This window comes from Ochlerotatus camptorhynchus, unplaced genomic scaffold (genome assembly GCF_037179485.1).
Source record: "Ochlerotatus camptorhynchus isolate MF236.1 unplaced genomic scaffold, CSIRO-AGI_Acam_v1.1 ptg000026l, whole genome shotgun sequence".
NCBI classification, from domain to species: Eukaryota; Metazoa; Arthropoda; class Insecta; order Diptera; family Culicidae; genus Ochlerotatus; species Ochlerotatus camptorhynchus.
Genome location: NW_027040518.1, coordinates 338,692 through 359,877, shown reverse-complemented (window position 1 = coordinate 359,877; position 21,186 = coordinate 338,692). Strand labels below are relative to the sequence as shown.

The following is a 21,186-nucleotide window of genomic DNA, read 5'->3' as shown; positions in this document are numbered from 1 at the left end:
TGTGGTTTGGCGATGCATGTTTATGCCCTTTTATGGCTGGCTGGTGGTGAATCGAGGGTTGCCAAGTTCAATTACGGTGTGGGTGATCTATTGGCATTTATTGAGTTTGATGGGGGTAGATGGCCTTCGACTATTTTGTTTGCTCCATTAAACTAGATCATAATAATAAGCTTTATTTAAACATATGAAACTACTTATTTTCGACATTCATAAACTATACATCTTCGACATGGTTATCTTTTAAAAACAATTAACGTCGAAAATAATTCCCGAGACAAAATTCAAATGAAACATTCGAGATCCAAAGCCGGGCGTCTGTCTGCTGTGTCAAATGTTCCATCGGAATCCGTCGATTGGCAATAACGAGTAAACGTTACTACCCTATTTGGGCACATTTTCGATGGCATTCATCACAAAGACGAACGAGTTCGTTGCGATATTGAACCAGGGCTTTTCGAGCAAACCGTTCCACATGTCGCCCGCCGGTCCGCTGATCCCATCCATAGATCTTGCACCGGCGAATGACCTACCACCGTTCAGATATTCGATATAGTCGTAATCCGACGTCAGTGGGCTTACTTTCGAGTAGTAGATAGCGGCAAAGGTAGAATAGATGACGAGGATGGCTGTTAAAATCTGGAAAGCAGAAGGAAAGGTTTTGGATTAAGCCCATATCACTCATCCTACCCAACCCGGGTCTGGATGCCACAAACGGGTCCACGTCAGAGATTTGTGCTAATATATTGAACGCATATTTTACCTGGAAAATGGCCCAAAATTTGTACGATCCTTCGGTGATTACGAAATCGTAGTATCCATTCAGCGGGTCTCCCTGGATGTACCTAGCACTCCCGGCAGCTCCCACAGCGGTTGAGTTTCCTGCCGAAAGAAAAACAAAAAAAATAGAAAAGATTAACGGCTTTCATGAGAAAACAAATCTTTTATTTTCCCTGCGACAGTGGGGCTTTATTTCTGATCCCGACTAGCAAAACGAGAAAAACAATTCAATCCACTCTGACTGTGAGCGTCTCGCAGTTAGTGATATACGCTTGTTCCCCCACCACGGTTTTCCGTCGTATCTTGATCGGGAAAAAGTAAATCCTAATCAAAGTTGCTCGTTCTGAACGTCGAGACGAAAGGAAAACTTTTTCACTGAAATCCTCAACACGCTGCCTAAATTTTGCGGAAACGGCAGATAGCACCAGCTTATTAAAAACAGACCAACCATGTACGAGCGACGAACGAGTAAAACCAAGTCTCAAGTTGATGAAAAAGTAAAGCATACAAAAACGAAATGTAAATTCCATTTAACAGATTTTTCCGTGGGTTTTCCCGCACTGACTGAAGCGAAGAGTAGAACCAACTTGCAGCAAGTATCAACACAAAGCTAGGTATCTCTGAGAGGATGCAATTCACAGTTCGCTGTAATTAGTAGGTACCTGATGTCAGCCCCGGATTCGCATTGTATGAAAGCGGCATTCTCTGCAACTAGATGCATGTGCCAGACTGCATTGGAGAGTTTACGAAACGTATGGAAATCAAACTAAAGGTTGAACATACGAAAAAAATCTGAACTCAATTTTTTTGTTTTTTTTTATGTATATAATGCGTTTATTTTTCCAGGCTCTTAAAAATCTTGTTGGGAATTAAAAATGCGTTTCATTTTTCATTGTTCATTGTAACAGCTATACATAAGTAGGTATTATGCTTATTGTAAGACCATTATTTCAGTATTCCTTCTTACCATATAGGGGAAATGGATCTAATGGGTCTAAGATTGGGCCCATCGCTAAAACTCTGCTATTTATCAATTTTATCTATGACGCGTTCACATGTCAAATTCCATTTCCGCTTTAAATTCTTCAGATCAATTAATCATGTTTTGTTGTTTTTGGCATCATCCACATCGAGAGGGCCAGTCACTTTCGAATGTATGGGAATGGTAGGAAACCATTTGGAAATGCAAGAAAATTTTCAGTTTTTATTCATTATCGTCTCTATGGGCAGTTTTAGAGCTTGAGCTTGATTGACCGTCCACGGTTGCTACTCTGTTACTGCCAGATCAGCTGTAATTACACAGAGAATCAATAGACGATGCTTGGGACTAGCAATCATCCTCAATGTGTAAAAACTGGTGATCTTAAATTAGGCAATACCAGCGCCGGCCGCGCCCGAACACAGGTCAAGAAAGGAATGGGAAGGATTGTGTTGACATGACACTCACTTTGATGGAAGCCGAGAACACCTCTGCACTTCCACGAGGAATCACTGGGATGTTGGATAAGAGGGTTGGGTTTGCAGCAGGGTTCGTTTTGGTAAACGATAAGCTGAATTGATGTCCTAACGATCATATAACGCGAAGGAGTTTGGGACTTAACCCACGGTCTTCTGCTCAATAAGCAAAAACGTTTGCCACTAGGCAGACGGGCACCTTTTTAATCACAGAGTTGCTGTTATTATCATGTAGTCATATTAACAAATAAAACGATTGATGAATCTTGAATGTGGATGGGCCTGAGATTAGACTCATGATGTTCTGCTCAGTAAGCAAAAACGGTTGCTCTAAGGCCACCGAGCCCCTCATATCATATAATACCGTTGCTCAAATTTGTGTATCCATTCAAACCCGGAACCAACGACAACAACGAGTTTCGCAAAATACACGATACACAAGCGATTTTACCATAAATCTCTTTGATATGTAAGGACCTGGGACCGCATTTTTCTGCTCAGTAAGCAGGCCACTGTAACAAATGATCTTTCAAATCCGAAGACTAAAAACTACGAAAAAGTACTTAGGCCTTCATTAAGTTCGACTTTCACGCGACGTTCAATGACAGGGTCCTATCCAGGATTACATCTGAAAAATCCAAATCTGGCCAACGCCCACCTAAACCTGTTCTAATCCACCTGAAATGACTAACGAATGGAAGACATTGACTACCCAGCCATGCAATAGTCTCATTCCGTGCCTTATGGCAACTTGATGATTCTATTGCGCTCATCTTTTGGCACCATCCAGGGGAGACTTGGTCCTGTACCCAATGCTTAACTTATCTCCATTCCACTCAGCTACTCGCAATTTCTTGTGATATAGTGGGCGGAATATTATTATATGAGACAATTCAATGCAGACGTCTTTCCAAGTTTGGCAGATCGACAGGTAATCGGTGAGTTACCACGATAGTTGCTATTCAACAACTCGACAACGTCCCATCGTCAACGCCTGCTATGAGAATTTCCCATTGCAGACGCCAACGAAATGACGTCATCGAGCTATCGATCAACTACCCTGGTTATCGCCTGGTACCTTATAGCACGATGCTAGAAGGCGAACCGGAAGAATCGATGAGCTACCTCTCCCCCGTCTCTATGGGCAGTTTTAGATGCACAAAAAATGCACGAGTATATTACTATGGTGATAAGGTAAACACTTGTTTATTTGTTTCCTTCTGTGAAAGCATGTTTAATCACAAATCGTGGATTTTCTAATATTCTCCATACTGCAAAAATGATTTTCCTACCACTGAAGGGGAGACATCTCTCGGATCTTCAGTATAGCTACTACTCAAGTCATATAATTAATTGCAGTTCCACCCTTTTTCTTCAGCATGTGTTTCACAATTGACCGATATTCCTCAATTGGCCTTAGTTCCGAAGTATTGGCCTGATGCATCTCCTTGGGAACCACTGTGACGCCATTTTTGCTGTACCGCTGTTTGGTAGAATTTGAGTAGTGGCCTAGAGGCAATTCAGCTGTACTCTGAGCTAATATATTAACATTGAGTAACTGTGGGTTACTTGTATTTACTAAAAGAATAACTAAGTCAAGAGAAAATTTTCAATATTTTTTTCCTTTGGTTTGTTTTTTCCGTCGATCTTGTTTTCCGTGCTTAGCACCAATGCTACCGACGTGCCAGGAAGGCAGCTCCCACACCTGGACCCTACCTATCGACCCATCAACTCATGAACCGGGGACCAACGGCTTTACTTCCCATCCGAAGGAAGGCGTGATCAGAGATGTTATGCCTCAGAACATCCCGGCGGCGCCGACTGGGATTGAACCCAGGCCTGCTGGGGTGAAAGGTAATCACGCTTACCACTACACCACCGGCGCCGTTATACCCTTTTCTTCAGCATGTGTTTCACAATTGACAGATATTCCTCAATTGGCCTTAGTTCCGAAGTATTGGCCTGATGCATCTCCTTGGGAACCACTGTGACGCCATTTTTGCTGTACCGCTGTTTGGTAGAATTTGAGTAGTGGCCTAGAGGCAATTCAGCTATACTCTGAGCTAATATATCAACATTGAGTAACTGTGGATTACTCGTATTTACTAAAAGAATAACTAAGTGAAGAGAAAATTTTCATTATGTCAAAAGTAACATTCGCACCGATCCGAGAAAAATAAAGTTTTGTATTGATGACCGAAAAGTTATTCCTATTTCCAATTGAACACATTTAATCTCATAGTGATAGCAATGTTTAACATACTAAGCAGGGTTTTAATCATACAAATCAAATCGCTAGCTTTCATGCTAAAAAAAAACTGGTTTCTGAGTTATTATACTGCTTATAGGGCCACCCCTAATGTTGCTAAAGTCAAAATGTATTTACCAGAATGTTCGGGAGAATTATCAATCACGGCTCCTTACGTGCAGCCCGTTCATCATTTTAGGACCACCGACATCATCTTAGCAACAAACAGTTCGATTTATTCACTTTAATAATGAGAAAGCGATGCGACGAACGTACACTTTTCACGGGTTTCTCTGCACTGTTACTTAAGACCAGAGTTAATGTACACGTGCATCCATCCCGCGTGATAGAGACACGCTTTCAATCAGATCGTAGGTGCCTGGTACATTTCGAGACGAATTATTTCGCGTCTCTTTTTTATTCCTACGTGCCTCATTCGTGTCACATGTGCTGTGTCTCATGAGCTAAGCTCGGCGAGCTCCAGGGAGATCGGCAGCGTACCTACGTCTTGCGTGCATGCTAAAAGTGGCTGGTTGGTGATAAAGAAAACAACGGAGAACTGTTGATCGAGTAGTCCTGTCACACTCTAGTGGTGCTGGTACAGCTGATTGATTTGAACCATTCCATTGATGGTATTCAGTTTTTGAGCTTTGTGGTTTTATAGAAGTATTTCAAGCGAAAGATGAGTTAAACGATTACAAATCAATTACCGGCGGGGTTATTTGTTACCGATCCATGCGCATGGAATTTTCATGGTTCATGATTTTGCTCGACCAAGTTCAAACGATTTAAAATCAGCTCCTATTCATTCTCATAAAATTTATTCTCATTAGGATGTGAGCTCATACTGCACTTGGCTCTTTAAAGTTTATGTGGGAATTGAAAAATAGAACGTTAGGATAATTAGTTATTAATTGATTAGGAAGATGATGTTCTTCTGACATGCTCCATTTACTTCTCAGCAGACAACGATGGAATAATAGGAAAAACAATCCAGGCTATTATGTCATAAGGGCAACATGCAGTGTTGCCCTGAAAGCAGATGATTAATCCTACCAGAAAGTTATCAACTTAGAAATAAAATAATAACTAATTTTCTAGACATTCAATTAAATCGTGGTTTTCAACAAAGTGGTTGCTGAGAAAATTTCACGTATGGAAGGGGGGGGGGGGTTCCGATGGACAACTTTTTACGTAAATCATTATGGTGTAGGGCTAGAACGATGAGGACAAAAGTACACTTCTTATAGCAATTCCCATATAAACTTCAAAGAGCCAGTGCAGAATGAGTTCGCCATCAAATCAGCTCAATTTTTGGGAGATTGATCAGCCTGATTTGGAACCAAAGCTTGGTTGATCAAATTGAAACCATCATAATATAATAGGTACTTTCCCGCTGGAAGAGAACCAATAGTTCAGAAAGCCCTTTAAAAAATGTCTTCGCTGTTGAAATTGACTTGTGTGTAACTTCATTCAGCAGTTATTTCAGCCTTTCAAGCTGTTGCAAAATTTACCTATGGGATGAGTACTTTTTTTTTGCTGTTTTATTGATGCATAAGTAACAAGAGATGAACTAGCCTTAGCCTAAAAATCTCTCTAATAAAGGAAAAAAAAAGATGCATAAGTAACAAGATATTCTTTCAGATATGCTCCCTATACAGCCAGGAAGTATAAAAATACCAGCATTGGCTGATATTCTTCTGATCTGAATTAGAGAGTTGCTAAAAAAAGGATGACTTAAGAATGTGCTTAAGTTTTTGAATATCATATTGTTTCAAATGGATAGATCAACTTTCAACACGGTATTTTCCAAATTTAAACCATACAATCTGGAAATCCAGCGAGCGGATGCGACGAGATTTTGAATCATATTCCGGTGCTGCGCCGATGCTGGTGGAAACATGGTGATTTGATCTGGGGGGAGACGTGTTGTCAAATCAACTAACTGATCATTCTTGTATGAAATTGGTTCCAAACGTAACTAAACCCTGTAGGTTTCTTATGGCTTGTTTACGTTTGGAATCAGTTATGCGAGGTAAGCGACGATTGTTCGTATTTGACAACCACCTCCCCCTCCCTTGGATTTGATTGGTTTATTTAATGCAGGTTGTAGCGATGGCTGTTCTGCATAAAATTCTTCGACCCATTGACTTATCATAACATTGCCGCATTCGTAGCATTCCGATATAATCTATTCAAAATACGTAACATCCCTTCTAACAATGCATACTAGTTGTGTTGCCGATGAATGGTTAAATTACGTTGAAAATTTGTGAACGTCTTGCCACGGTCAAATCCCCGTACTAAACAATACCGATACACTTTTTGTAGACTTTTTGTCCATTACATATTTTGAAAATAACGTGTCAAAAGATGTTAGTCATGCAAGTGCATTTATGAGTTGAACCGGAAAAAAATAAACAAAGAATATTCTAATTGACCGGCAAATTAATGTCTTTGGCTGTTAGAGGATTTCAAGAATTCAAGCACTGCAATTATATGCTATCTTTCCTCTAAAGAAGTAATGGTTTGTGGTAACGCATATGAAATGTCGGTCAAAGCAACCAAGTTTCAACAGCCTGTATTTCGTTTACCTACACCTTCCAGAACATAGAGCTCTGCTGTTCTAGCATTAATCGTAGCCAGAGCTGGTAAATATCACGCCCGTCATGTGACAATGAGAAAACAGGTCCTCTCACTATCAAGAGACGAAACGACCTATCATTAGTTTTCTTGTCATTTTCCAATGATCAAGCACTCATGAGAATAATTCTTATGCGGGTTTGACATCAAAATTTCTAACTAATTTAGATGAATTTAAGCAACCAACGGTATGTAATCGATAGAGTGATTATATTATTAAGATTCCCTCGGTACAAGTAACTTTAATAGCAATAGAAGTATTTCTGTAAATATCGCATGAGATATTTCATTGAAAATGACATTTACCAGCCCTGATCGTAGCACATGAGATGAGGTACATGAGATCAGCGCGAGTCTCGCGCACGCCAGGATTTTTGGGTGTCGCATTTGTTTCTCGCTCGTATCTTATTCTCGCGTGTCTCTTTCTCTCTCGTCACATGTTGTTTTCGTTGCGACGGGAGACGGTTTGTTGAGAGTCTCGGCAGCACATTTTTGCACGCACGAGGAAAATGTAACTCTGCTTAAGACAAACAGAAAGAAATTGGGTGACTTAAGTAACATCGAAAAATATTTTGATCGGTTGGTGATAACGTCAAAAAGCAATTTAACTTGTAAATAAATTTAAAAATGGGATGTGATCCTAAATTTGGAAGTATATAGTGTAATAGCGGGAGCATCGATTGATACTGATAGCTCGACTTTGTTAACCTTTGTTACTTTCGACGTAATGAAAATTTGCTCTTGAAGTAGCCTCAATTTTAATTTTTCCATACTGTCATATTTACAAACACACTAACGTCAGCCATTAGGAACAGATTTCACCCACTCTCACTATCCGAAGAAAATCATCGCATTGATGGAGGACTGAACAACCTAAAACGGTCGTGCGGGTTCAATGATCACTCCAGTTAGTACCAATCCTTCTATGGACTTGGCGCAATAATCAAAAGCACACTTAAAGTAAAACACCATGCCATACACTAAGAATAAACATCATGAGACACAGCGATAACTATCAACACCACCTACAGAACCAGCCATAACAACCTTTCTAAACATTAATCGGAATTCCCAGACAAAACATCATTCTTTGGACTCCACCTGCAGAACCAGCCGCAATACGAGGAATCTCATCGGTTGCATTCCATTCCACGGCATAAAAGGGTTGAGTGTTTATTAATAAAGACAGTCTTTTCTAATCGCTGTTAGGAATAAGTAGTCTTGTAAGTGAAATAAATTATTTTTTTTTTTGGTTTCTACCAAGGAAAGTTACTAATTATCCACCTCAACCAGGTCACTGTATTGCACGGGTAGAATACCCACAACGGCATTCTAATTCGTTACGCTGTTCGTAGTTTAAATCAAATACAAATTAGTGATAAGCTTAACAAACCTTTGATTGGTGTGATAAATAAAGGGCTATGTATTATTTAACCTTCGCGAGTACTTAGTTAGATGATCCGCAACAAACACCTCCTATTGAATTGTCTGATTGTAGTGCCAATGGACGTTGTGGTTGGTCCATGCATATAGCACCCTTTGTTTGCCGTGAAGCTGAAGGGTAAAGGCCCACCCCCGTTCAAGACTTTTGGTTTAACAATTTATTTCAGTTACAGATACTGATGTAAGCTGAAAACGTTTGTCTATGACCCTACATCGATCAAACGAACTTCATCAACTTTAATACGGATTTAGAGAAATGATTATTGCATTCGGTAGTCACGATGAGGATAGTGTTATAACTTATATAGTCAATAAGTTGTAGCCTCATTAAAACCCGTATTCTTCTTCCAAGATTATCAAGAACTATTCGGTTGTTTATTTTTGCTTGAGCAGTGTAGTAGATAGAGTTAGTGTGGAATAAAGAATGAGTAGAATCGAGTGAGCGTGAAGCGGGATAGACCGCATTGGTTCGAGAAAAAACATTATCCGGCTTGATCGCACCAGCTCCAGGGGGGGTGGTGTAGCGGTCATCGTCAGAAAGGGAATCAAGTTTTGCACTCTGCCCCACATCCGCACTTCTATCATCAAGGCCATTGGTGTGGAGGTGGAATCACCAACTGGAAACGTCCGGTTCATCGCTGTTTACTGCCCACGCCAGTGTACCGTAAGCAACGGATTGGGAATCCAATTCAAGAAGGACCTCACCGCCATCACCCGTACTAACTCCCGATTCATCGTTGGGGGCGACCTGAACGCCCGCCATGAAGCTTGCAGGAACTACCAGAGGAACCGGAACGGATGTCTATTGTTCGACCACGCACAATATGGACTGTACACTGTGCAATTTCCGGACGAACCAAATTTCATCTCTCCGGCGGGAAATCCCTCCACGCTTGACTTTTTCCTGTCAAACATCGGACTATCCAAGCCAGAGGCGCACAACGATCTCAGCTCCGACCACCAACCCCCAGACAACCAGAAGTCGTATAACAATGTACAGACAGTATCGTCAATTGCTACAGTTTAAGTCAAAATCGCATATTAGAATGGCATACCTCGCATTATGTTTAAGTAAAATCGTATAGAATGCAAATTTCCGACTTATATGCGATGACTCATTTTTCCGTCGTACTGTATCACAAATTTAATCGGATTACATCGTAAGACTTTTCAAAATGGATTTGTTATTACAGATCAAATCGCATATGATGTTAAATCAACTCGTTTAAAATTAAACGAAAATATGCACGTATATGGCCTCCACTTTTGTACGTATAAGCCATTTCTTTGCATTCTATACGACTTGTTTGTTTGTATATATGTTTGTATATCACGAAAACAACTTTGAATATACGTGCATTCTGGTTGTCTGGGCCGGTGGTGACTGAAGTCGGTGTCAACGTGGTTGCTGCTAGAAGCTACCTCCGTAAAGACTACCACCATGTCAACTGGTTGCAGTACAGACGAATGGTGGACAGCAACATCGATGAAAATCCACTGCTCAACACGTAGATGACATCGACCGGACGTTGGAAGGACTCCAACAGGCCATATCCATGGCTGACGAGGCATACGTTCGACAAGTTCCTGTGAGGGGTAAGTTTATTGCCATTGATTCCCACACCCAACCTTAATTCGCCTGGGAAATGTTCGTAGACGCCACTTTCAGAGGACTGGAGATCTGGGCAAAAAAAGTGAAAAGGCCGATCTGAATAGGCAGATTGCTTCCAGAATGGACTCACTCCGAAATGAAAGTTTCGGGCGCGTTGTCCAGAATCTGGATGACCGCTCCAGACCATTCTGGAAGGTAGCCAAGGTCCTGAAAACTCATCCCAAACCCGTTCCACCTCTCAGAGTCGAAAATGATGACGCTCGGCTTTTTATCACCCCACAGGAGAAAGCAAATGCGATCGGCGAGCATGTCGCTTCATCGCATTTGCTTGGCTCGACTATCCAAGGTCCGCTCGATGATCAGGTTACCTAATGCGTTCAAAACCTAGATACCTCCCCTTGTGTCGTGCCTCCGGAACATGAAGGCTCCCGGATTTGACGGTATATTCAACTTGATCTTGAAGAGACTCAGCATGAAAGTGCAGTCTCTTCTAACCGCTATCTTCAACAGATGTTTGGAACTGCACTACTTTCCAAGCATCTGGAAAGTAGCAAAAATCATACCAATCCGCAAACCCGGTAAGGATCCAACATTGTCTTCAAGCTACAGACCAATCAGCCTCCTTTCAGCGCTGAGCAAATTGTTCGAAAAACTCATTCTCAATCGTTTGCTCAAGTTTGTCGAGGAAAATAACATTCTCCTTCCGGAACAGTTTGGGTTCAGAAAGGGGCACTCCACCAATCACCAGCTAGTACGGGTGATGAATAACATCCGAAGTAACAAAGCTGTATCCAAGTCCACAGCCATGGCCTTGTTAGACGTTGAAAAGGCGTTTGACAATGTTTGGCATGATGGACTTGTGTACAAGCTTTGTAACTTCAACTTTCCTTTACATCTTATTAAAATCACCCGTAACTACCTCCAGCAAAGGTCGTTTAAGGTATCGTTGAATGGTTGTCTTTCAGACACGTTTTCCATCCCAGCAGGAGTCCCGCAAGGCAGTCTGCTGGGCCCCTTGCTTTACAGCATTTACACTTCCGACATTACTCCCCTCGGTGACGGTTGCGTGTTTTTCCTGTTCGCAGATGATACCGCAATAGCCGTCAAAGGAAGGATGCCTCGCGAAATAACGAACAAACTTCAACGATGCCTTAACGCCTTTGCTGATTATGCCACCACGTGGAAAATCAAAATCAATGCCTCCAAAACACAAGCGATCATGTTCCTCCATCGGCAATCGCCCAAACTAAAACCGGCTCCTTCTTGTACTGTAATCATGGATGGCACAAGGGTTGAGTGGTCCGCCGAAGTAACCTATCTCGGGATGTTGTTCGATGAAAAGCTCCTCTTCCGTTCGCATGTGGAGAAAACCGTAATCAAGTGTTCTGCCTTGGTTAGGTGTCTGTATCCGCTGATTTGCCGCAGATCTCGCCTCTCAAGGGTGAACAAACTGGCCGTCTACAAACAAATCATAGCACCTGCGATCCTCTACGCAGCTCCGGTGTGGGAATCATGTGCACAGACTCACAGGAACAAAATTCAGGTCGCACAGAATAGAGTGCTGAGGATGGTTCTTGATCGTCCTTTCGATACTAGAATAACAAATTTACACGAAGAGGCAGGAATTGCCAAAATAGATTCAAGAATTAACGAAATTAAGACTAAATTTGCAGAAAAATGTAATTTATCAGAACATGCTTTGATAAGCAATTTGTATATAGTAGGTTAGGTGTATATAGTAGTTGTAGGTTAGTTGTAGTTGTAAATAGTAGTTATAAGTAGTCTCCTTTTTTCCAATTCAAATCAAACCAATCCCACCAAGGTGGTCATACTTTAAAATAGGCCTGATAGGACTAGTAACTGTAAATAATAATTAAAATCTCAAATGAACTAAAGTTGAAAAGACGCATCTGTGTCACTTGAAAAATTCATCAATGTAAACCACACAAACACAAGAAATAAAGATCATTTTAAGTCAAGTCTCGTTGACGGCAGGACATTCTGCATCATACCGTTGTGCAGTACAGTCGGTTGTTTGATTCGCTCGCTCAGTGCCAGTGATATTAATAGTGCTACGCGTTTGTTCACGTTTTCGGTCGTTTCGGTGCACCGCGTGTGATGTCGAAGCGGAAGAAGAAGACAGGCTCGAACCAGGGTTCGGACCCTGCAACCCAGTCTAACGCTGCCCAAGGTGGCAAAAAGACGAAGAGACACGCATCCGACCCAGGATAACGCCACAGCAATCAACGGTAGTGACGTCGGTGATTTCGGCGGGTCCGTTGAAAACTTGGCCACGGGCGGCCAGAACGGTCCGAAAGTGAAACTTCCACCTCTAGTGGGGAAGTCAGTACCACTCGACAAGCTGGCTCAAGAGATGGCATCCCTTGGCGTCGCTGCCGAGTGCAAGCTGTACGGGATTGGCACGAAAATCATCCTTCACACCAAAGCGGACTACAACAAAGCTTTGGCTTCGCTGAAGAATTCCAAAGTGGAATTTTTCACACACGACATCCCGGGCGACAAGCCATTTAAGGTAGTCATCCGAGGCCTTCCGAATTTCGAAACGAAGGTGATCGAAGCTGAAATTAAAGATCGGTACAAGCTGGCCTCCATCGCCGTCTTTCGGATCAAGAGGAGGAACGAAAGCCAGAGGAAGTACCAGGATTGCCTTTTCCTGGTACACTTCAAGAAGGGGACGGTGACGCTTAAAGGTGTATTCAGATCTGAGCGTTTATTAGCGGAGCGGAGCAAAATTTGCGTTGGAATGAGAGAGACAACTAGTACTTTTCTCCCTCTCGTACCTTCGCAAAATCTTTCTCCGCGCGTGAAATATCGCTCAGATCTAAATACACCTTAATGCGTTGCAAGCAATCCGCTCGCTCTTCAACGTCATCATCCGTTGGGACCGCCGCCATGTAACGCAGTGTCAGCGCTGCCTCAACTTCGGACACAGCACCCGAAATTGCAACATCAACCCACGCTGCAGCTTCTGCACCAAGGACCATGCCTCCTCCGACTGCCCAGATGACAGTCCTGAGGTTATCAAGTGTGTCAACTGTGGCGGTGTTCATCAGGGCTCAGACAGGCAGTGCCCCAAACGTGAGGAGTTCAAGCGTATCCGAAAGGATGCATCGACCTCCAACCAACCAGGACGTAAGAAAAATAAGTCCCAGACTTTCAGGCCACGCGATTTTCCGCCTCTACGAACCAACCAGCAACTGCGAGTGCAACCCGCTCCCCCCCCCCCCCCCCCCACCAACCAACGCTCGGTGGATCCTGGAGAACACCGCCAACGCTTGAAGGTATGTAAGGGAGAACAGCCCATAATGCACCCCTGGGGTAAAATGCCCACTTATAGAAAAACAGCGATAACTTTTCCTCAGATGCATTTTCCGGGTAACGGATTGTGTTTGTTTTCAACTAGAGGTTTCACAATTGATTCTTGATCATAAAATCATATTTTGACCTACTGATTCCCTTAGAAAATAGCATTTTGTGCAAAATATGATACAGTTGTTAAAATCGTCGACTTCAAATTAAGCTTTTAACAGCATATATCGCAAAAAATTGAACTAATTCACTTTTCGTATATTTTTTAGATGTTTTACTTAATGAATCACAGCTTAACACTCTATTGCGACCTTATTTCTGATGTAACAAAAAGGAATAATCATCAGGCGTCAGATCACCATGAATCAGGCGTTTTGCCCCGCTATCATATTGGAACCAATTTATAAAATACCTTGAAAATCATGAAAATGCATCGTTCTATAGTTCGAAATCACTTGATCTTCGTAGAAAACATGGTAATGAACCAAACACCATTACTTTCTTCTTGATTTTAGCTTCCATACGCCAGCAATTGACGATTTTGCTTAAACGGTGCGTTTTGCACCATCCTACCCTACTCGGTGGACGAGTTCGAAATTGCACCAACAAGAAAAAACAGTTCGAAACTATCGTGAAACTGGCTATGCATTATGGCGTCTAAACCACTATGCATAGTCACATGGAACGCTTGCTCCTTAAGAGCAAAAACCATCGAGCTTGCGGACTTCCTCCGCAAGCATACCATCGACGTTGGCCTCCTCACCGAGACCCACCTCAAGTCTGGTGACAGTTGCTGGTTACCGGACCACAACATCATTCGACTTGATCGTACCAGCTCCAGGGGGGTGGTGTTGCGGTCGTCGTCAAGAAAGGAATAAAATACCACACTCTGTCCCATATCCGCACCTCTATCATCGAGGCCCTTGGTGTGGAGGTGGAGTCGTCGACTGGATACGTCCAGTTCATCGCCGTCTACTACCCTCGACAGTGTGCCGCCAGCAGCGGACTAGCGGCTAAATTCAAGAAAGACCTGTCCACCATCACCCGTACCGGTTCTCGCTTCGTTGTTGGAGGAGATCTGAATGCTCGCCATGAGGCCTGGCGGAACTACCAGCAGAACCAGAACGGTCGTCTGCTGTTCGACCATTCGCAGCATGGGCGTACTCCGTTTGGTTCTCGGACGAGCCAACATTTATCTCACCAGCAGGCAACCCATCGACGCTAGACCTGTTTCTTTCAAATACCGGCTTGTCCAAGCCGGTAGCCTTAAACGAACTCAGCTCCGACCATCAACCGGTGGTGGCTGAACTGGGATACAACGTTGCTCCTGCTCCAAGCCTGCGCAAGGACTACCATCGCGTAAACTGGGCCCAGTTTGGACGCGTGGTAGACAGGCACATCATCGACAACCCGCCGCTTGACTCCGTGGAGGACATCGACCGAGCGTTGGAGGGACTCCACCAAGCCATAACCGTGGCTGACGAGGCGTGCGTCCGACGAGTTCCTGTGAGGGGTAAGTTTATTGCCATTGATTCCCACACCCAACTATTGATTCGACTGAGAAATGTTCGTAGACGCCAGTTCCAAAGAACACTCGTCCTGGTAAATTTGTTGGTTCATGGTCCCAGAAGTAAGATTGTGCAGATTGCTTGCCAAACAAGGAACTTTTTGGGGAATTGCAGGATCGAATCGCGCCGTGCTTACTCCGGTCAAACCATGATGTAAACAAATGAACTTATCCTGACAACCAATGCCTACTGTGATTCTATACACTCTTAGCTTGATTCAGTGAAATGTTGAAGCAAGCGTTCTGTAATACACTATTGGTCTATTATCGGTGATATGTGCTAAAATAAGGAATAAGTCATTTTGAAAAAATAGGCTTGGGTCAAAATAACCGATTTCAAGCCCAAACTTGGTTCACTGCCCTTAGTGAAGTTTCATGTAATTCGTAGACTGGTCATTTTAAAGTTTTATGGTGAGCTGATTGCAGACAAATTTTACCCGTATCCTAGTTTGAATTAGAAGGGCCTAAATTGTGTGTACGTTCCTAAATTACAATGATGGGTGAGGTGGAGCAAGGACTTTAGGTGAAAGAGAGGACTCACATATGAAAACTCATTGAGTAACCAGCTCTAAATGTACTATACCGGCACAGTTCCAGTTTCATTTTCAAATATTTATAACTTTCAATGCAGAGGTGAATATATGCAATGAACCGTAACTTTGACTCACACATTAATATTCAAGTTCCTCGGACTGAAACTGACGTGCTTGTCAGCCAGCACAGTGCGCTTCTGTGTTCATCTTGAGGCTGTGGTTGTCATTTCATCTCCGTTTAAAATTTTATGCAAATCTCGTAAAAACAATTTAATGAATATACCACACCACACCAACACCGGTAGCGTAGTCAGTACAAAATATCATCTCGCTACCAGACTTGCGGTTCGTCGGTGATGAATGTTCCACAGGTACCACTCTCGTTACTCACCAACTAGAACCGGGGAAATCTGTTTCCTGCTGCACGGGAAAATCCCACTCCGTTCATATATAATTTTAGTCCACCCAACGCCCACCCCCCTTATCCGTCTCCGCTCGTCCCAACTGAGATCCAGACCCGGAACCCGACACAGTTCTAAATGTATGCACACTTTGGTATTCATTTTCTAAATGTATAATTGAATTCCGAGGGAAGTAAATTCAATTTGAATTTGGACGAAGATGATACATTTACCTTTCGCTAATATGAATAAACATTATGAAAGAACCACCGCCCATCATCTACATATCCTACTCGTTGCCGTTGTCTGGTTTTGCAGTGAATGAAAACACATCCTTGAAGTGACTTCCAGTCGAAAATAGCACTTGATTTTGAATTTTTTTTCCCCTTGCTGGTTGCTTGTTAGAGTTTTGGCTTAGCTTTCTTGAGCTCACTGTTTGACTCGGGTTGGCCAGGGTTCGAGGTGGGCCATCATCCCGAGCAGAACTTTGAAACCTTGTCGGCACATTATACGGTGCCAAGTTTTTGCCAAGTCGTATGTCCACGGGAGGGATGGAAGTTGGCAGCGAGGAACGGGTATCTACTTGGTCGTCCTTTCGTTGATGCTCTGAGAGTGTTTGCTGAAAATTTGACTCTGCGGAAGAAGGAAGTGAGTTTGAGTTGAAAAGTAGTTATTCATAGGAAAGTTTTTGCTTGGCACCGGAGTGGAACCTCGATCCCGAGAAGATGCAGAAAACTCTTCAAAGTGTTCTTTGCATTAGGGCTGGTTATAAGTTTTTTACATATTGCTGAAATATGCGATTTGTATCTGATCTGGAAGTTGCATCCTTGATGATTTCAAATTTGCAAATTAATTTTGAAAATGTTATATATTCTTCATGAAAGTAAATTATTCAAACCATATGTTGCAGCACTTTTAGTCTAGCAAATGTGCCAGGATGTCCATTCATTCGATTAATCTGGGAAAACCGGGAAAAATTTGGGAAAATCCTAATTGCACCGGGATAGATCACACAAACTCATCAATCAATTTTACATCAGATACATCATTACATTCAGTTTCTTACAACGTTCAACCTTTTCAATATGTCTTAAACACTAAGGGAACTGGGGGTAAGACAGGCCTCTTAAGTATTAAGGCTATTTTAAAATAATCAAGAGCTAATTTGGTTATCTTTCCCATGCATAGTCCATTTCTAGACAGTTTTGAATAGAAATTGCGTGGAAGCAAGGTTTGAATGGGTAATTTGGTTAATTACTGTTTATTACAAAAGGTGAAAAAAAAATGTGCCATTTTAACAGTTAGTAAGGGGGTAAAACCGGCACTTTTAAGGAAAAATTTGCAAATGATCCATAAAATGTTCAACAATGCACCAAAAACGCGAATTTGAACCATAGAAAATCAAGTTTGGGGCCAAAAATATAAACAGCTATTTCATAGCAAAACCATATAGTGGTTCTCAGAATTTCATAACAATTGGTAGTTTTGTTCCTTATCGAAACATATTAGACCCGTTTTTTTTTCTCAGTAGAGTGACAATTTCCATGTAAGGGTGGTCCAAAAAATCGTGCTATGGAAAGGCTGTATAGATATGCAAAGCATGATTGACCGCCCACGGTTGCTGCTCTGTTATTACCAGATCAGCTGCAATTACACAGAGAACCAACAGATAATGTTTGGGACTAACATTCATCCTCAATGTGTAAGAACTGGAGATCTAATATTTAGCAATACCAGCGCCGGCCGTGTCCGAATGCAGGTCAACTAGGGAATGGGAAGGAATGTGTTGACGTGGTACTCTCGCTGTGAAGGAAACCGAGAAATCCTCTGCGCTTCCACGAGAAATCACTGGGATGTTGGATGTGGGGAAAGGTTGCACACGCACACGCAGGGATCGTTGTTTGGTAGAGCGATTATAATACACAAACACACACACACACACGCGCGCGCACTCATCGAATTTCTATTTTTTGGTCAGGACTCACACTGTGGTAAGTGATGCGATCGGTGTTAAAGAAGAATTTGTTTTCATTAAAATAAGGCAAAGTGAAAAATTGCAAGGAAGGGGACGGGCTTGGGATTGAACTCCCGACCTTCTGCTCAGTAAGCAGAAACGGTAACCACTGAGCTACCGAGCCTCGTTCTGGAAAGGCTGTATAGATATGATCCATAAACTATACATATATTTTTCAGGATTTGCACACTAACCTTTTTTTTTAATTTTGATCCATATACCTAGGAAAATTGCTCCTTTACTGCGTAGCTACTCAGATTTACTTTACTTTTTCATAGTAAGAGGAGTGAAGCGATTGGCAAGCGTCTAGAATAAGCTTCCCAAAAAAGCTAAGAAGATTCTAAAATAAGCTTATAGAAGCTTTTTTTGAATGATTTTTTGGAGGTTAATTTTGGAAGCTTTTTCTGGAAGCTCCGGTTGGAAGCTTTTTCTGGAAGCTCCGGTTGGAAGCTTCTTTGGGAATCATCGTTTGGAAGATTCTTTTGGAAGCTTCTTTTGGAACCATATTTTGGTTGGTTATTTGGTAGCTTCATTTGGAAGTTTCATTTAGAAGCATCTTTTATAAGCTACTTTTCAAAGCTTTTTTTTTATGCTTCTTTTGAAAGTCTCTTTTGGACACAGGTTTTGCAAGCTTATTTTGGAAGCTTCTTTTGGAAGTTCCTTTTCGAAGCCTCTTTTGGAAGTTCCTTTTAGAAGCTTCTGTTGGAAGCTTTTTCTTCAATGGGCAGCTTCATTTGAAAGCTTAATTCGGAAATTTTTATTTGAAGCTTGCTTTGGAAGCATTATTTGGAAGCATCTTTTGGAAGTATCTTTTGAAATCATCTTTTGTAAACATCTTTTGGAAGCTTCTTTTGGAAAACTCTTTTGAAAGCTTTTTTTAAGTTTCTTTTGGAAGCTTCTTTTGGATGTTACTTTTGGAAGCTTATTTTGGAAAATTCCTTTGGAAGCTTTTTTGATGCTTCTTTTTAAAGCTTTTTCTTCAATCGGCAGCTTCATTTGGAAGCTTAATTCTTAAGCTTGCTTTGGAAGCATTATTTGGAAGCTTCTTTTGGCAGCATCTATTGGAACCTTTTTTGGAAGCTTCATTTGGAAGCTTCATTTGGAAGCTTCTATTGGAAACATCTTTGAGAAGTTTATTTTTCATGCATCGTTTGGAAGCATCTTTTGGATACTTCATTTGGAATATTCTTTTGGAAGAGATTTTTGAGTGTGTCAATTTATTTCCTTTTAATTCTGACATTGTCAAAAGATAAGCAATTATAATGGAATCAAAAGAAAATAAATCAACACACTCAAAAAGCTCTTCATAAAGCGATTCTGTAAAGACGATTGACAAAATTCTAAGATTTTTTGGAAGATTATTATGGAAGCTTCTTTTGGAAACTTATTTTGAAAGCATCCGTGGAAAGCATCTTTGGGAAGAATGTGTTGAAAGATTCTTTTAGAAGCTTCATTTGAATGCATCTTTTGGAAGCTTTTTTTAAAGCTTATTTTGGAAGCTTTTTATAAAGCTTATTTTGGAAGCTTCTTCTTTAATGGGAAACTTCTTTTGGAAGCTTAATTTAGAAGCTTTTTCAGGAAGCTTTTTTGGGAGCTCCTTTTGAAAACTTCTTTTGGAAGCTTCTTTTGGAAGCTTCTTTTGGAAGGTTCTTTTGAAAGCTGCTTTTGAAAGCTTCTTTTGGAAGGATTTTTTAAATCTTTTAAATTCTTTTGGAAACTTATTTTGGAAGCATTCGTGGAAAGCATCTTTGGGAAGAATGTATTGAAAGATTCTTTTAGAAGCTTCATTAGAATGCATCTTTCGGAAGCTTTTTTTAAAGCTTATTTTGGAAGCTTTTTTTAAAGCTTCTTTTAGAAGCTTCTTCTTTAATGGGAAACTTCTTTTGGAAGCTTTTTTGAAATCTTCTTTTGGAAACTTATTTCGGAAGCATCGGGTAGCTTCTTCACTTGGAAGCTTCTTTTGGAAGATTATAATGGAAGCTTCTGTTGATAGCTTCATTTGGAAGCTTTATTTTGAAGTAGCCTTAGGAAGCATCTTTTTAAATCTTCTTTTAATAACTTCTTTTGGAAGCTGCTTTTGAAATCTTCTTCTGGAAACTTATTTCGGAAGCATCGGGTAGCTTCTTCTGGAGGCTTCTTTTGAAAGCTTCACTTGGAAGCTTCCTTTGAAAGATTATTATGGAAGCTTCTGTTGATAGCTTCATTTGAAAGCTTTATTTGGAAGTATCCTTAGGAAGCATCTTTTGGAAGCATCTTTTGAAAACAACTTTTGAAAGTATCTTTTGAAATCATCTTTTGGAAGCTTCTTTTGGAAGATTCTTTTGGAAGCTTTTTTGGATGCTTCTTTTGGAAGCTTTTTCTTCAATCAGCAGCTTCATTTGAAAACTTAATTCTTAAGCTTCGTTTGGAAGCATGCTTTGGAAGCATTATTTGGAAGCTTCTTTTGGTAGTATCTATTGGAACCTTCTTTTGGAAGCTTCATTTGGAAGCTTCTATTGGAAACATCTTTTGGAAGCATCTTTTAGAAACTTATTTTGCATGCATCGTTTGGAAGCATCTTTTGGATTCTTCACTTGAAATATTCTTTTGGAAGAGCGTTTTGAGTGTGTCGATTTATTTCCTTTTTATTCTGACATTGTCTATCTTTTCAATTATAACGGAATCAAAAGGAATTAAATCAACACACTCAAAAAGCTGTTTATAAATCGATTCTGGACGTTTGACAAGATTCAAAGATTCTTTTGGACGCTTCATTTGGAAGCTATTTTTGGGAGCTTCTTTGGAAGCATCTTTTGGAAGCATATTTTGGAAGCTTCTTTTGGAAGCATCTTTTGGAAGCTTCGTTTGGAAGCATCTTTGAGACGTATTTTTTGGAAGATTCTTTTAGAAGCTTCATTTAGATGCATCTCTTTGAAGCTTTTTTTAAGCTTCTTTTTGAAGCTTTTTCTTTAATGGGAAACTTCTATGGAAGCTTAATTTAGAAGCTTCTTTAGGAAGCTTCTTTTGGAAGCTCCTTTTGGAAGCTACTTTTGCAAGCATCTTTTGCTAGCTTCTTTTGGAAGCTCCTTTTGGAAGCTCCTTTTGGAAGCTTTTGTTGGTAGCTTCTTTTGGAAGCTTCTTTTGAAAGCTTCTTTTGAAAGCTTCTTTTGAAAGCTTTTTTTAA

At 41.1% G+C, this 21,186-nt stretch overlaps 1 protein-coding gene across 1 annotated transcript in view; it reads right to left on the bottom strand.

Annotated features, from left to right (window-relative positions):
- Positions 1-266: 266 nt before the first annotated feature.
- The window catches only part of LOC135708214 (uncharacterized), a 125,944-nt gene continuing 105,024 nt past the window's right edge, over positions 267-21,186 (bottom strand). Inside the window, exons 3-4 of the mRNA XM_065230221.1 lie at positions 761-879; positions 267-636 (exon numbers count right to left, since the gene is read on the bottom strand). Coding sequence (XP_065086293.1) covers positions 382-636; positions 761-879 — 374 coding nt within the window. The 3' untranslated portion in view covers positions 267-381. The remainder of the gene's footprint in view (positions 637-760; positions 880-21,186) is intronic.